This window comes from Terrapene carolina, unplaced genomic scaffold, assembly GCF_002925995.2.
Source record: "Terrapene carolina triunguis isolate 2854851 unplaced genomic scaffold, T_m_triunguis-2.0 Scaffold62, whole genome shotgun sequence".
In the NCBI taxonomy this organism is placed as follows: domain Eukaryota; kingdom Metazoa; phylum Chordata; order Testudines; family Emydidae; genus Terrapene; species Terrapene triunguis.
The window spans coordinates 3368740-3385577 of NW_020664413.1; the positions used below are offsets into that span (position 1 = coordinate 3368740).

At 46.1% G+C, this 16838-nt stretch overlaps 1 protein-coding gene across 2 annotated transcripts in view; it reads right to left on the reverse strand.

The window, feature by feature from the left end:
- Window positions 1-7868, reverse strand: part of XRCC5 (X-ray repair cross complementing 5) — a 66716-nt gene extending 58848 nt beyond the window's left edge. The window contains exons 1-3 of one of the 2 annotated variants that reach the window (XM_024217943.3): window positions 7806-7868; window positions 2854-2967; window positions 1047-1230 (exon numbers count right to left, since the gene is read on the reverse strand). In XM_024217943.3, coding sequence (XP_024073711.2) covers window positions 1047-1230; window positions 2854-2967; window positions 7806-7826 — 319 coding nt within the window. In that variant the 5' untranslated portion in view covers window positions 7827-7868. Of the gene's footprint in view, window positions 1-282; window positions 1020-1046; window positions 1231-2853; window positions 2968-7805 lie in introns of those variants that run through there. The other variant, XM_029910532.1, reaches the window with a different exon arrangement.
- Between the last annotated feature and the right edge of the window lie 8970 nt (window positions 7869-16838).

Consider the following 16838-nt stretch of genomic DNA (forward strand, 5'->3'; position numbering starts at 1 on the left):
TATTTCCCAGTCTGTGAATTACTCTGGGGCTTACATGGGAGATAGGTGTCCAGATGACCTATTGCAAGGCAGTAGTGTGCATGCTCAGGTGGGAGATAGGTGACCAGGCGACTAGAATGAGGCTGCAGTGTACACACCCAGAGGAAAAAAATTAGGTGCCAAGTGAGTTAAGGCATCTCCAGGTTAGGTAGCAGCTGAACTAGAGTTTTGTGAATCGCAATGGTGCCTAAAAACAGGACTTACGCACCTAAGTCCCTTGATAGATCGCATCCATGTACATACCTCCTTACCCATCAAACCGAGAATATGATTCAGTTTGTGGCAACATACAGTTGACTGGCTGCAGGCTCCTCTGACGCTGCTCTGCCAACCTGACTACAAATGAAATAATTATTTTTTGGGTGGAGAAGGAGAACAGAGAGAAATGGCGAAAAATTTCAAATGAAATGTTCAGAGGAACACTTTCAAAAACTCTCACCTACGTTACTAACAAAAGTGACTTTTCTTAATGTATGCATTTCACAGCAAAATGAGGACTGATCAATCTGAAATGCCTAAGCACATGCAGCTGTGTTGGGCTTCCCTTTGGTGGGAGGGTTAATTTTTTTTTTTTTTTTTTTTAAGTTTTCATAGGTTTAATTTGATGAAAACCTATTTTGCATTAGGCTTTGTAAGTCCCTTTAAAAACAAACAAACAAACATATTTTGAGCCTAATCTGACATTATCTCTTTGCTATATTTTTTTCTCTCTCTGTCTCATGCAGAAGAAGATACCAGAAATGCTCAAAGCTTAATTAACTCAGTACTTTATACTAGAAACAATTCACTGGGGCCAGGACTCCACCTAACATCAGAACTTTGAAAATTGGTTAATCTGGAAAACTGGCTCTTGTGCAAACTGTCAACTCCTAAATTCAAAAGAACAATACATGTTTAATAGTAATTATGACTTCAACAACACTTCTGGGACAATTTCACAACATTAGCTCCCAGTCCTCCATGCTACTTTATCTAGTTCAGAGATTTTGTACAGCCAGAGAGGATACAGTCTGCTTGTTCAGAGCCTGGTTGAACTGCGTTTTGTATGTCCTCCAGCAAATCAAAATCCGGTAGCATCAGGTGTCTTTGTACAGTAATGTTCTGATACTGATCACCACTGGCAAGGGTATTCTCCGTGCCATCTGTGCCAAACAAAACTACAGAGACTTCATCTTTGCTCTCAGCAAACACCTGGAGATGGAGAAGGTACAAAAAAAATTCAAAAATATACACTGTGTTGTACATACATATGTTAAATAGAAAGCATATTATACAAATTTTGCAACTAGGTATCAATTACAGCAGACTCCATGCTACCACATACACAGCCCTTCCAAAATGTATGCATACGCAGAGCTCATTAACGTAGAATTAAATTCAGCTAGCAGGCTGCTATGAGTACTACTGATCAACATATGCGGGAAATGAGTAAAATCAGATCACTCAGTTCCTAGAGTAATTCTGCATGATGCTAAATTTTAACAATGCTGAAACATTTTATAAGACGCCAGCACTTTTTCCCATGAAAGTCTCTTCTAGCTTAAAAAAGGGGAGCGATCAAGCTAGGTGCACTTGTCGTCCACAAAAATCTGCTGGGAGAAAGGCCAGTGTTGCTCTCACATATAACAGTAAAAACAACGATTCTGTTATTGAATAGGGTTAGCACTTGGGTCACCCAGAAGTCACCTACTACAGGACAGGCCCAACAAAGAAAGTAATAGAGCGCCACTAGCCATCACCTACAGCCCCCAACTAAAACCTCTCCAGCACATCATCAAGGATCTAAAACCTATCCTGAAGGATGATCCCTCACTCTCACAGACCTTGGGAGACAGGCCAGTCCTCGCTTACAGACAGCCCCCCAATCTGAAGCAAATACTCACCAGCAACTACACACCACACAACAGAAACACTAACCCAGGAACCAACCCCTGCAATAAGCCCCGTTGCCAACTCTGTCTGCATATCTATTCAAGGGACACCATTATAGGACCCAACCACATCAGCCACACCATCAAGGGCTCATTCACCTGCACATCAACCAATGTGATATATGCCATCATGTGCCTGCAATGCCCCTCTGCCATGTACATTGGCCAAACAGGACAGTCTCTGTGCAAAAGAATAAATGGACCCAGATCAGACATCAAGAATTGTAACATTCAAAAGCCAGTAGGAGAGCACTTCAATCTCCCTGGACACTCAATAACAGAATTAAAAGTCGCCATTCTTCAACAAAAAAACTTCAAAAACAGACTTCAAAGAGAAACTGCAGAACTGGAATTAATTTGCAAACTTGACACCATCAAATTAGGCCTGAATAAAGACTGGGAGTGGATGGGTCACTACAAAAAATAATTTTCCCTCCGTTGATACTCACACTTTCTTGTCAACTGCTGAGAATGGGCACATCCACTTTGATTGAATTGGCCTCATTAGCACTGACCCCCCCACTTAGTAAGGCAACTCCCATCTTTTCATGTGCTGTATATTTATTCCTGCTTACTGTATTTTCTACTCCATGCATCTGATGAAGTGGGTTATCCCACGAAAACTTATGCCCAAATAAATTTGTTAGTCTCTAAGATGCCACAAGGACTCCTCGTTGTTTTTACTGATACAGAGTAACACGGCTACCCCCCTGAAACCTGTCACATATAACAGTCAATTAGAATAATTCTAACTACTTTCCCAGCTAAACACAATATAATCAAATAAAAAGGATGAAGAAAAGAGTCTAGCAAGCCTCACTGTTTTCCTTCTTTCATTTCTAACCTTTTAAGTGTATCATACTCAAATGGAAATCACACGTACCTGTCGCTGCACGAACATCGTCATCATCCTCTTGGCTTGTTCAAACGGAGACTCTTCTCCAGGAGCAGAATTGCTCATTGCAAAGCCTACATCCATACACAGCACTATGGCGGCCTGGAAGAAAGAACCAAACTGAATTAGAATGTGATGGGGCACGCTTAAGTGAAATCATTTAAAGGAGTTACCTCACGCCTTGATCTACATAGAACTTACATTTCATTTTACTGCATTACTAATCCCTATTGTTGTTTTAACTCCTAATTTGACATGTATGTACAGAGGATGAGAATATCGGACTTCCCATACTGGATCAGACTAGTGGTCCATTTAGTCCAGTATTATGTCTCAGGGCTTATCTACATGAACCTTTAGTTTGCAACAAGTTGGGGTCTGAATCTAGTTTGCACCGACTAACTGTGTGTGGACCCTGTTGACATGCATTAACACTTGGGTAATGCGCTGTGATCTATCCTCTTTGAAATGGGACTAGATCAAAGTACATTAACAAATTGTTAACACGTGTCAGCAGGGTCCACACAGACAGTTCGTCCTCAGCAGGCTAGTGTAAATCATAGAACCACAGGGTTAGAAGGGACCACAAGGGTCATTTAGTCTAACTCCCTGCCAAGACCTAGGATTTGTTGCGTCTAAATCATCCAAGACAGATGGCTATCCAGCCTCTTTTTGAAAACCTCGTGAAGATTTCATGACTTCCCTAGGCAGTTTGTTCTACTGTCCTACTGTTCTTAAAGTTAGGAAGTTTTTCCTGAGATTTAATCTAAATCTGCTGTGCTGTAGTTTGAACCCATTGCCTCTTGTCCTGGTCTCTGTGGCAAGAGAGAACAATTCTTTCCCATTTTTCTTATGGCAGCATTTCAAGTATTTGAAGACCGCTATCATGTCCCCCCTTAAACTCCTCTTTCCCAAACTAAACATACCCAGTTCCTTCCACCTTTGCCACTATGGCTTGCATTCCATCCCTGTGATCATCTTTGTCGCTCGCCTCTGGATCCTTTCCAGTTTCTCTACATCCTTTCCATACAGCGGTTACCAAAATCGGACACAGTACTCCAGCTGAGGCCTAACTAGTGCTGAGTAGAGTGGTACTATCACCTCCCGTGACTTTCATGCTATACCTCTGGTCAATGCAACCCAACATTGAATTTACTTTTTTTGCAACAGCATCGCATTGTTGACTCATGTTGAGGTGGGGTAGATTCATACCCAGGTTTGCCACAAACTAAATGTTCCTGTAGACAAACTCTCAAGGAGTGGTCAGTACAGATACTTCAGCGGAAGGTATAAGGAATCCCGAAGCAGACTGTAATAGAATAATCTGCCAATAGGAGAAGTTTCTTCCTAACCCGGTCAATTAGCAACTGGCTTACCATGAAGCATGAGTTTATTATCCCTTATGAAAGCGGTTTTTAATAATGTTGGGTACATTTTTAAAAAATACTTGGTAACATTTTCAAAAGCACCTATGTGACTTGGGAGGACTAGGTCCCATTTTCAAAAGCACACGGGTTTTCTCGTCTTGTTAGCGCTTCTGATTATCTTTGCACAATGTACAACGGTTTTAATTGAGCTATTCAGAGTGATGCCAGGTCCATTTCTTGAGTGGTAACACGGTTAATGTAGAATCCAACAATGTGTATGAACAAATCAAATTATTCTTCCCAGTTTGGGAAGGAATATTACTTTGGACCTATTAATATTTAATCTGCCATTGTGTTGCCCATTCAACTAGCTTTGTTAGGTCCCTCTGAAGTTCCTCAGTCTCCACTTGTCTTGATTACCCTAAATAATTGTGTCATCTGGATGAACAAAGCCAGAAGATTAATTCAGCAAAGGAGCTAGATGGGCAAATCATCCATTTGTTATGCCCTTCGGTGGCATTTGCAAAGAAAGTGACAAAAGGCCAGTTTTCATTGTCAGCCACAGGCTGAACCAAGGATTTTTAAGTGTTCATCCACAGCTTGTCTGGTGGGCAGCACACAATTAAAATTACACAAGCCTAGAACAAAAATGTTTGGTTTTGCTGGGCTGCTGGTAAATAGAACTTTTTCTAGCTTGGCGTCAGTCATCTTTTTTCTGAAAAGAATGTTCATCTGAATGTACACCTAACCTGACATTTGCTGCCACCACATTGTTTACCCTGCTTTTCTGTTATACCGCTTCCCCCCACCCTGTGTCCATCTGCTCTATTTAGATAGTAATGTTACCCCTTCTGACCCAAGTGGCTAATCTAAGTTTGGGGCCCTTCATGCTGTTCTACTTGGGAGGAGAAATAGATGGATTCAGATACCTTTGATTCAATCTTGTTTATTAACAAATAATGTAAGTCCTGTTTCTCCAAACACAGAAGGATCCAAAAATCAGCAAACAGCTTCCCTGCTCACAGCATCAAACTCTTTCAGCCAGCACTCTGATGCAAAAAACTTTTCTCTAATGTTATCCCAGGGCCACCCACCATGCTTCCAGGCTGTATCTGCTTGGCTTTCGTTCTGCTTCTCTCTGTATCTCTCCCTGTGCTGTCTCTCTCAAACAGATACTCACATGCTGACCAAACTAGTTCCACCAGTTAAAGCGCTAGTCCTGGCATTTGAACCCTCTTGGATTCAGCTTCTACTCAGCTTTTCCACGTGCCTGGGGTGTTACTGCTATTGTTTCAGACATCTGATTACAATGGCTTCTTTATATTTATTCCAAATGTCAGGCAGCGGCATGCCTGGCCGTAACAAGCCTTAACCCAACCCATAACAGCAAGGTCTTCAGGCAAGGGACTATGTGTTTTTACAATGCTTAGCAGAATGGGGCCCTATTCGTGGTTGACCCGTAGGCACTACAGTAATAAACATGATTAATAATAATGAATGGCCAAGTAACAGAATTGGAAGGATGATCTGGGTATTAAAGCATAGGATGAGAGTCAACAGATATGGGTCGTAGTCCCTGACATGCTGATGATTTGCTGTGTTAACCTGGATAAGTCAATCCCTTTGCATCAACTTTAACTCCTGGTTCTCTTAGGGATACTGTAAAACTTCATTAACATTTTCAGAGCACTTTGAGATCCACCACTGGAAGTGAAAAGTTTTATTAGACTCATATTTTGCTTCTATTTCCAGGTAATACTGCAAAACTATTTTAAGAAACACTGAAATGTTATAGCCAATAAGAATGAAGAAAATAATCAAACGCTATACATTTAGAGAGATTTATTAAATTGAGAGACAGCCTTGACTGTGGAACAAAACAGCACTTCACTTTCTAGAGTTTGTAGCAGCAGTTGTTAAGTGGTGGGGTGAGGAAACGTATGGATCGTGTTTGGTAATGTCTACTTCATATAAAACTATGTTACAACTTGAGTACAAAGATACCCAGGTAAACAGTGGTACCTGGGTTTATACACCTGTCTCTGGTAGCTGTCACTAGCTAGATCTACTTTCTCCATGAGAGAAGATTGTAACAAATCTAACACTGCCAAAAATCGCTGAGAAATGATCTCACTTTAAGTTTGCCAAAAATAAGTTTTTATCCTCATCTTTTTGGGGCTTCTGAGACAGTGGAGCAGAAAGAAGCAGCAGAAATGTTTCAAAATGTTCTGTTGCTGTCTTTTTTAAGGAAAAGGTATAAAATGACACTTGAAAAACCACATTTTGTACCTACTATTGTAATAAGTTGTATTTAACTTTACTGAAAGTGAAAGATTAAAGAAAAACCCTTTTTGTTCAGTTTATTTGTGCACTTAACAGCACTTTGTGTGTAGTCAACTACACTTCCTCCCTCATGCACCAGCATGATGAGATTATTCTTGTGCAGTGCTCTGCAGGGGAACCTCACTTGCATGAGGGTGTTTGCCAGTACAAGTAACAAGAAAGAAAACTGAAAAGGAGACACATGCACAAAGAAAAAGGGGAAAGAGGAGGGGGGAGAGTTAAACATCTTTTGGGTGGACCTGAGAGCAACACCAAATACCCCTCTAAGTATTAGCAAGAAACATCCCCCTTTTTATTACTTGTCCAAAGACATTTTTTTTTTAAATTCAGGTCATTCTATTTAAAAGGCGCTGTCTGTGACAACTATGTTTTCAAACAATTTATTTAAAAAAAGTCAAGCTGATAGCATGTCTTTAAGGAATTTAATCTGCCAGAGATGCATAAGGACAATTCTTTTAATGCTCTTTTTGTGTGTGTCATTTGCAGTGTTGTTCTAACCTTGTTGGTCCCAGGATATTAGAGAGACAAGGTGGGTAAGGTCATATCTTTTATTGGACCAACTTCGGCTGGTGAAAGATACCAGCTTTTGAGCTTGCACAGAGTTCTCTTTCATCAACAGAAATTGGTCCAATAAAAGATATGCCCTCACCCACCTTGTCTCTTTTTATTGTCCATTACTAAGCTTTGGGCACTCTTCCTCCGCAGTATCTAGTGCTGCCACTGCCAGAGACAGGCTCCTATATTGGATGGATCACTCACCCGGTCCACATTTGAAAAGTGCTTACAATGGCAGAGACTGACATCCCAGAGGGCCGGGGCACCGGCCGGGCGCAGGCTGACCGCCCCGGCGGGGGCCGGGGGCGCGGGCACCGGCCGGGCGGAGGCTGACCCCCCCGGGGGGGCGGGGTCACCGGCCGGGCGGAGGCTGACCCCCCTGGCGGGGGCCGGGGGCGCGGGCACCGGCCGGGCGGAGGCTGACAACCCGGGGCCGGGGGTCACCGGCCGGACGGAGACTGACAACCCGGGGCCGGGGGGTCACCGGCCGGGCAGGAGAGGGAGTCGGGCCCAGCTCACGGGCAGCGCAGCGGGACCAACCGGCCGCCTCCGTCGGAGCGAGGAGGAAGCGCTGCGGGCGGCAAGGCCAGCGGCGCCTGAGACCCCCTCACCCGAGCGGGGCCCGAAGCCTTGTGGGATCGGGGAGGACCCTACCCCCCCCGCTGCCGCCCTTACCTTGCCGCCTCCCCGCGCCATCTCGCGCCACTGACCGGACCGGCGGGTCCCGCGCTCTCCGCGTCCGGCCGGCAACCGGCCCCGCCGCGCTCGCGTTCCGGCCCGAGCGTGAGGGGAAGCCACGGCCGCCGCGCGACAGCGCCCCCTAGCGAGCGCGCCGCGCCGCGCGCGGGCTGCAGCCGGGCTGGGCGGCGGAGAGAGGGGGGAGGGGAGGCGAGAAGTTGAGAGAAGGGGATGGATGGGGGGGAAGGTGTAGATCAGGGGTGGGGCAGGGGGTTGGGGTGAGAGCTCTGGCTCCGTGTGTGGGCTCTGGGGTGGGGCTGGGGTTGAGGGGTTTGGGGTGCAGGAGGATGCTCCGGGCTGGGATCGAGGGGTTCGGAGGGTGGGAGGGGGAGCGGGGTTGGGGCATGGGAGGGGGCTAGGGGTGCAGGCTGCAGGCGGCACTTACCTCAAGCAGCTCCCGGAAGAAGCAGAATGTCCCCTCTCCGGCTCCTAAACGGAGGTGCGGCCAGGCGACTCTGTGCACTGCCCTGTCCGCAGGCACCACCCCTGCAGCTCCCATTGGCCACGGTTGCCGGCCAATAGGAGCTACAGGGGCAGCGCTTGGGGCGGTGGCAGCATCTGCAGCCCCCTGGCTGCCTCTACGCATAGGAGCCGGAGGGGGGACATGCTGGTGCTTCCGGGAGCCACGCAGAGCCCCGGACCCCACTCCCCAGCAGGAGCTCAAGGGCCAGATTAAAATGTCTGAAGGGCCAGATGCAGCCCCCTGGCTGTAGTTTGCCCACCCCTGGAGTAGAGGGAAAGGAGGAGCGGAGAAGGAGCGGATGGAGGGAGGAAGGAGTAGAGGGAAAGGGGGATGGATGGAGGGGGGAAGGTGTAGAAGGAAAGGAGGAGAGGAGACGGGGAGGATGGAGGGGGGAAGGTGTAGATCAGGGGTGGCCAACCTGTGGCTCCACAGCCACATGCGGCTCTTCAGAAGTTAATATGCGGCTCCTTGTATAGGCACCGACTCCAGGGCTGGAGCTTCAGGTGCCAACTTTCCAATGTGCCGGGGGGTGCTCACTGCTTAACCCCTGGCTCTGCCACAGGCCCTGCCCCCACTCCACTCCTTCCCGCCCCTGCCATGCCCTCGCTCCCAGAGCCTCCTCCATGCCACAAAACAGCTGATCGGGAGGTGCGGGAAGGCGCTGATCGGCGGGGCTGGACTTGATGACCTTTCAAGGTCCCTTCCAGTTCTAAGAGATAGGATATCTCCATTTAAAAAAAAAAAGCCATAAAGGAAATTCTAATAACCCAATATACAATCACTTCCCTTACTAGCCTGGTCATACACAGTCTTCATAAAATGGTTACTAATTCATAGATTAATACATAGCAATTCCATGTCCATCACATATGGCATCCTTGTCTTACTGTCCAATGATCTCTGAACACACAGTTCCTGCCAAAACCCACCAATGCCCCAATCCCATGTCAGCCTGCTCTGAGGATGCTGATGCTTAAGGGATTTCCTCACCCCAGCACACTCCCATTGTCCAAAGATACAGGGTAGCTAGGCAGTGTAGTGAAAATGTTACAGCAAAGCAGGTGCAGAGAAAACCCAGGGAACAACTACATGGGGGGGGGACAACACACTGCCTTGTTTATTCATTCACTGCTCAGATTCATCACCCTGAGAATGTAAGAGAAGAGACAACGGATGGAGGCAGACAGACAGATGGGGAAATACAAGGAAACAATGGGACAATATTGGTCCCTATGATCCACAGGGGTCTGAGTGCACCACCCTCTTAACCATTGTCAAGCTTTTTGTAGACCTCACAGCAAAGGAGAGTTTGAAGGAGGGATCTGAAAGAGGATAATGAGGTCCTGATTTTCAGTTAGTCTATTCCAGAGTAAAGGATGAAATTCCAGCATTTGCTCAATATCCTGGTGTTTTTTCTGAACCAGGGCCTAGGTGTTCCCCGGAACCCTAGAGTTGACCTAGGAATCTAGCTGCAGGCATTGGGCCAAAACCCTTCTTCCAGACATTGGCTCAGAACCCATCTCCATCCATTACCGATTGAATCCTGGTCCTAGGCATTGGCTCAGAGCTCTGGCTCAGATGTGCTGAAAGGCTGGTGAAACTGACTCAATTTTAAAAGTTGAAACCATGTCATCTTGCCCCCATTTGTAATCTTCTTTCTTCTGCAGTAGGCATTTGTTACTGTTTCTTCATCCTTGCATACATGTGATTTTATAAATATCTCAATGAAATACATAGAGAATTAACCCAAACCACCTCACTGCCCGCTTCCTGGGGTCTATTTACACCATCGAAAGAAACCCTCTCTAACTACTTCTGAATCAAGCTTCAATTCTTGATCTCATCTCCCCGAAGTCTACACAGAGCCTCCTTGTAGACAGTCATCAGGACTGATTAATGGGCTCCATCTGGGGATGCCAGAGCATTTCTGGCCTGGATTGAAACTGGAATGTCTTTGCTTATAATGCCTGCCAAAGAGACTTGATTAATTGGTTATTTTCATTTTACAGAATGCCAGGCTCTAGATATAAATAATAAACATGTGAAATCTACACAGAAGAAGAAGCCAGGGCAATCCAGATAATCCTCCCTGCAACAAAGGGACTGGGAATCCTAATCTCTTGTCACCTTCCTCAACAGAAGCTGCTCTCATTCATTTTTGCCTTTGGTCCTTTCTTGGTACCCCAGGAAAACAAGGCCTGGCTTGAACAAACACAGCTTAAGGCAGTAGTTATGAGGCGGCTGCCCAGTGCTTGACTTCATTCAGCCCCTTTCCAAGGGAGCAAGGAAAATCGCCTCCCTGTTTTGTTATAAGAAGGAATGCATTCTCCAGTGAGCTGCAACTGTGACCCAGCTGGGCCTGGCAGCCCTCCTCAAGTGTGAATGGGTTCAGTGTGAGATGAGCGAGAGCTCTTTTGCCTTTCTCCTTGCTGGAGCAATACAACATAATGTAGATCCTGGCTAAGGACTCCTGCAGCCAAAACTCCACAGGGGAGGGGGAGGCGGGGGGAATGGGGTGGGGAGTGTTAAAGTCTGGGGGGACAGAGCCCAATAATTTTATTGAAATAAATAACCTTCCACAGAAAGGTTACATCAGATCATATTAGGAGACCTGCATGGGTCCTCTTACAGGGCAGAGCTTTAACAACAAGGGCTGCAGAACAAGACGTGACTGGGAGTCTGTCCCAGGTTTCACATGGTAAATCACGCAGCTAATGGCAGGCCCAGGGCACTATGATGCATGGGGGAGAAAATCTTGACCCACCCTTCTCTAAGTTATAATGATGTGAGCCTAACCTTAAATCTGGCATTTCCTAAATTTTTTATTCTTGATTTGCAACCTTTTAAAGATCTTTTAACATATTTTTTTGGATGTCACTGTAGCTTATGTTAGGTTGTTTTTCCTCTTTGTAGACCAGCCCGTGGAGGGCAACATGATCACATTTAAGCAGATCAAGCATTTTCTCCTGTGCAGTGGATTAGTAACATACCAGCCAGTACATTTTTTGTAGTAGAATCCCAAGTTTAGCAAAGAGATTTATAAATTCAACAACTGCAGAAAAGTACCCAAGACTTAAAAAAAAACAAAAAAAAAACCAACAGCCCTTCCCTGATTTCCCACTTCTTAAAAATTTGGTCTTAAAAGATTCCCCGCGGCAGAGCCCTGATACACAGGGTTTCTGCTCAGAGTACTGTTGTTGTGACGAAGTTCTAAATCCTTGGATGAACAAAATGTTTCTAATGGAGACGATGAAAGACACATTCACTCTAGTATTGCAACAGGCAAAATATTACTCATTGTAAAGCTACTGGCAGCCTGACAGTCCCTGGTATTAAAATCATCCTGAGGTAGATTTTGCTGGGTTAGATGTTTAAATCTGCTCCAACATATGGTTGCATTACTATGATTTATATTGCTACCACCAATTTGGCGCCTGATTTTATTTATTCATGAGTAGCCCCTGTGGCTTCAAGAGGGTTGCTTATATAAGGGATGCAGGACTGGGGCCTTAACAATAAGTCAAGAGGGCTCGTCTATCAAAGGTCATGGCTCCAGGTTGGTCGGAGGAGTGGAAACCTTCCAAAAGAATAGCAAATAGATTGGGGGAATCTGGAATAAAGGAGAACAGACAAGGTAAATAGGTGAGAAAGAGATAATAAATATGGGGCCAATGTACACTGCAATTTGGACAGCAGGGCTACATTCTGCCTAGAGGCGAGGCATTGGCCAGTGTGCTATATGTTACCCAGAACTAGATTATCTCAGAAGCACCATCCTACACCTCTTATTCTCCATGTGCTCTCAGTTTCACAATCAGGTAAGTTGTAGCTCTCTTGCATTCCTGTGTTTATGCAGTAGGTTATTGTTTGTTTGTTCCCTTTAGCAATCCAGATGCACTTGCTGCTTTCCTAGGAAATGCTTTCACGCACTGTGGTTTTCTGTGCAACCTGGATAAAATAATTAATGCCATCAAGCTTCTGCATTTGGTTCAGCATAAATGAAATCCTCTCAGTCCCACCATCCCCACCCCCACCAACAGTGCGCCTGCAGGCACACACACACTCACTAGGGCCACAGATTAATCCTCATAGAGGAAGAATTTGTCCCACATTCATCAAATCAGAGAGGGAGAGAGAGAGACGGCTGAGGGAGGGGGGAGAGAGATTCTTCATCTGCCTGTAAGGCAGGCAGAGAGCGAACGTCTGCATTGTAAAGGCCATGTGTGAATCTCTTTCCTAGCTGAATGGATGACCCCACTCTGGAAGTCCCACTTGTCTTCCAGCTACTAGAAGTTGATTGGAATTATGCTGGAAGGATGAAGGTTGGGGAAGCACTTTTTATAGGAGCAACTATCTAGTTTGTGCACCCTGTAAGTAGGATATTTTAGGATCTGATCCAGCTTGACATGATGGCCAGCTTCCAGAGTAGCCTTTTTTTTAGCCTTTAATTATTATAAATAGCCTTTCATCAATATAAACCCTAATATGTTTCTATTTCTGTTTTGGGCATTGGAAGAAGCCTTATATAGTCAGAGAGTTAGGCAATGCAACTGAGGGGAGCTATATGCAGAATTGTTTGAATTGCTGCCAGAATTGCTTCAGATTCAAAAGCAAAGTGTGTCCTGATTCTGTTCTTTGTGTATATAACCCGGTGCTAACCCACAAGACTGTCACAGCTGTGGCTGTGCAAAATGGTGGAGGGAAATGTGAATAAGTTTGCAGAAAAGAAGTCTTCTGGCTGGAAAGTGCAAAAATTTGGATTTTTTTTTTTGTGACTTTTGCCAAACGTGTGGGATTTTTTAAATTGGATTCTCAAAATAAATTTCAAATCTTTGAGGTTATCATTGAAAATGGGGTTAATTTTCTGAGTGAAAATGGACTTTCAAAAATGGTCCTGCCTTAGTGCATAAGTAGTAATATTTTGCAAGCTTTTTATGAAATCACAGTGGAATGGTGAGACTTTGTATGTCTCATTTTGATGCAATATATTTCACAGTCCTAAACAGTATTTATAGTCTTTGTGGACTGCAACCAGTAGAGGGCAACATAATCAGCCACACTTCAGAGAGAGCATTACTGTAGTTTGCATTTGGTCACCACAAGGTAACCTTAGTCACAGACATTTGATCAGGTCTAACACGTCATTTGGTAGAGGGCAGTGATGCTACACACATTGTTGGAGAGACAGACTAGCGTATCTTATTATTACAGATGTTCTTTGGGAACAGCACAACCCTCTCTCTCTCTCTGCTCTTTGTTCTATGCAGACACTAGTACCCTGGTTCCTGATTATGATCATTTTTAAATTACAGGAGTACTCATCTGAATAAAACTCTATGGGGGCTATCAAAATGAATGGCACTTATTGACACTGCACACACTTCTTCTACCATGAAATATTAAGGAAAATCTCCAGGGTTTCACTAATTGTATCTAATTACAAAGAAAGGCAACTCACTGCAAATAGTTTTTTATCATCATAAATATGCCATAGAAATGCCACAGTTAATCCGATTGTAAGCCGCCACCTTGATCGTCTGATGAGATTCACTGAATCAGCAGGTGGAAGGAAGAAAGGCATTAATAGCATGCTCTCCTTGTGCCAGCTAAACCAGGATTTGCTGGTTTAATGCCCAGCACTGGCATGGTAGAAGCACTGCAGTTTGCCTTTCATATTTTGAATTGCTAGACCACAGCTGCAAGTGCCTGAAGCAGCCCGACTAGAGTAAAACAAACCACATTTACTTTATTCCTTTTTAATCTATATCCCCTCTTAGCTGTATTTTCTAACTGATCACTTCCATGACCCATGGAGGATAGCTCCATCAATGGCTATTAGCCAAGATGGTCTAGGATGCAACCCCATGCTCTGGATGTCCCTAGCCTCTGTTTGCCAGAAGCTGGGAATGGGCGATAGGGGATGGATCACTTGATGATTACCTGTTCTGTTCATTCCCTTTGGGGCACCTGGCACTGGCCACTGCAGGAAGGCAGGATACTGGGCTAGATGGACCACTGGTCTGACCCAGTCTGGCCGTTCTTATGCATTTAGGATTTAGAATGCATAGTGACCTAAGAAAATAAAAAGTAAACCTCTCTAACCACTTATAATTAAGTCTAAGCTTTTGTCACGGATATTTTTAGTAAAAGTCAGGGACAAGTCATGGGCTTCCGTGAATTTTTCATTATTGCCCATGACGTGCCCCTGACTTTTACTAAAAATATCCGTGACAAAATCTTAAAGGCAGGGACAGGTCATGGGCAATAATGAAAAATTCACGGAAGCCCATGACTCGTTCCTGACTTTTACTAAAAATATCCGTGACAAAATGGGGAGCCTGGGCAACTGCAGGAGGGCTGGGAGCTCCAGGGTCCCCCTCTGCTGGCAGCTCCGAGCTGCAGGGGTCCCCCCTGCTTCCTGTGGAGAACTCTGGGGGTCTCCCCTGCTGCCCACGGTGGCAGGGAGTGGCGGGGGTCCCTCTGCTACCCATAGCGTCTGGGAGCTCCAGGAATCCCCCTGCCACCAGCGGGGAGCTGCGGGGCTCTCCCCGCCACCTGAATGGCTGGGAGTTGCAGGGGGTCCACCTGCCACGGGCGGTGACCGGGACCTGCGGGTGCTCCCGTCGCCTGGGGCGCCCCACAGCTCTCTGCTTCCACAGGCAGCAGAGGACCCTGCAGCTTCCAGCCAGTGCTGCCTGAAGTTACGGAAGTCTTTGGAAGTCATGGAATCTGTGACTTCCATGACTAAATCGCAGCCTTATTTATAATCACTTAAAATCTATCTTTCTGCAATTAATACACTTGGCTGGGAGCATATGCTGGTGTCTCCTTCTGTATAGTTCATGAGTGGCTTGCAGAGCATTCATGCAATTTAGCTGGGTGCGTCTCTGTATGCTCGTGACTGAGTGATAACAGCACCTTGAGGGGTTTGCTGCTTGTCACTAGCAAAGCATCATGAGAGCCAGTCTAGGCTGGAGAGCTAAAGGGGCACGGCAGTCCCAGATTGTACCCCAGGGATCCCTACTGGTACAGATAAATATTTTGGTTTGAAGAAGCCGTTCCGAGTCTCTGTATCATCTCCTAGTCATCGCTCCCAAAGGGAAGCCATGCAGGTGGCCAAACATGGTCAGACCTGAGGAAGAATCAAGGTTATTACACGGGGGTGCTGCAGCCTGGAGGCCTGATCTACCAGCGGGGTGAATCAAGGGATTCCACCTGGAGAGAAGTGAAGGGCTGGGGCCTGTTACTTGACAGGGTGCAGTCAGGAGAGGCCTAAAAACGGTCAAAGGTGCAGCTAACCCTGTAGCAATGACACTCCCCCCCGCCCACCCGCTGCCCCCCAAAAAGAGAGGATTTTAGCTAGCATGCACTACCAGTACCCTTCATCCCTCTCTGGGTAGAAAACATTATGCATACAGGCAGACTGACTCATTTTACTTGGTGCATAGGCCCTATACCTGTGTCTACTCATTGCCCTATGCGCTAGTGCAACTATTAGAAACTGTTTATTTATCTCTTATACTCCTCTGCAAAATGGCGTCCCAACAACTCTGGAAGTGATGGGTCAAATAGGCTGACGACCTTGTTCCCTAGGTCCATCACCTTGGTCCTGTCCCATCACATCAGGATCCTGCGCCGCCTCAACCTTCACACTGGGCTGGAGGGAGGAATTTCATATCTGCTCCTCCAGCAAGGGAATTCCCTCCTGGCAAAAAGTGTCACACCAGGAACACCCCATTATCATTTTCAGGACAACATAACAAGGTGCCACCAAACTGCTAAGGATGCCTGAACTTGGTTTTAAGGAAGCTAGGTCTCCTCTCAGCGTCCATTCTGGTGGATCTATGAGCTTTTATACTGCTGCTCTGTCCTCCACTGAGAACTTACTGGGCGGGATGAGTTTTTTCAAGGAGTAGCTGCTGTTGCCCAAGAGAAGATAACACAAAAGATCTAATTGTTTGCCCTCCCCTACCAGGAGGAGCCTCTTGAGTAAGTCAGCATGGGATGCACGTCCTTTCACGTTTCTGCTGATGCAAGGGGAAACCAGACTCGGCAACTCCACTTTCAAATGATTCAGGCAGGCACAACTGTCGAGAATGTCGGATTCCTGGGGAATCTCCCTGGTACAGCTGTAAACAGCAACAAGGAGTCTTTGGGTACGTCTGCAAAAAAAACCAACAACCCAACAACCCCAACCCACGGCAGGGAGTCTCAGAGCACAGGTCAACCAACTAGGCCTAACGCTACAGGGGCTAAAAACAGCAGTGCAGATGTTCAGACTTAGGCTGGAGCCAAGGCTCTGAGATCTCCCCCCCCCCTCGCTCCAGCCTGACCCCTAGCGTCTACACAGCTATTTTTAGCCCCGGAGCACGAGCCCTGCAAGCCTGAGTCAGTGGACCGAGGCTCACAGTCGCTGCCATGAGGTTTTCTGTGTGTGTGGGGGGGGGGGGTAGACATACCCTTCGGTTGTGTCTGTGGTAGGGTGACCAGACAGCAAGTGTGAAAAA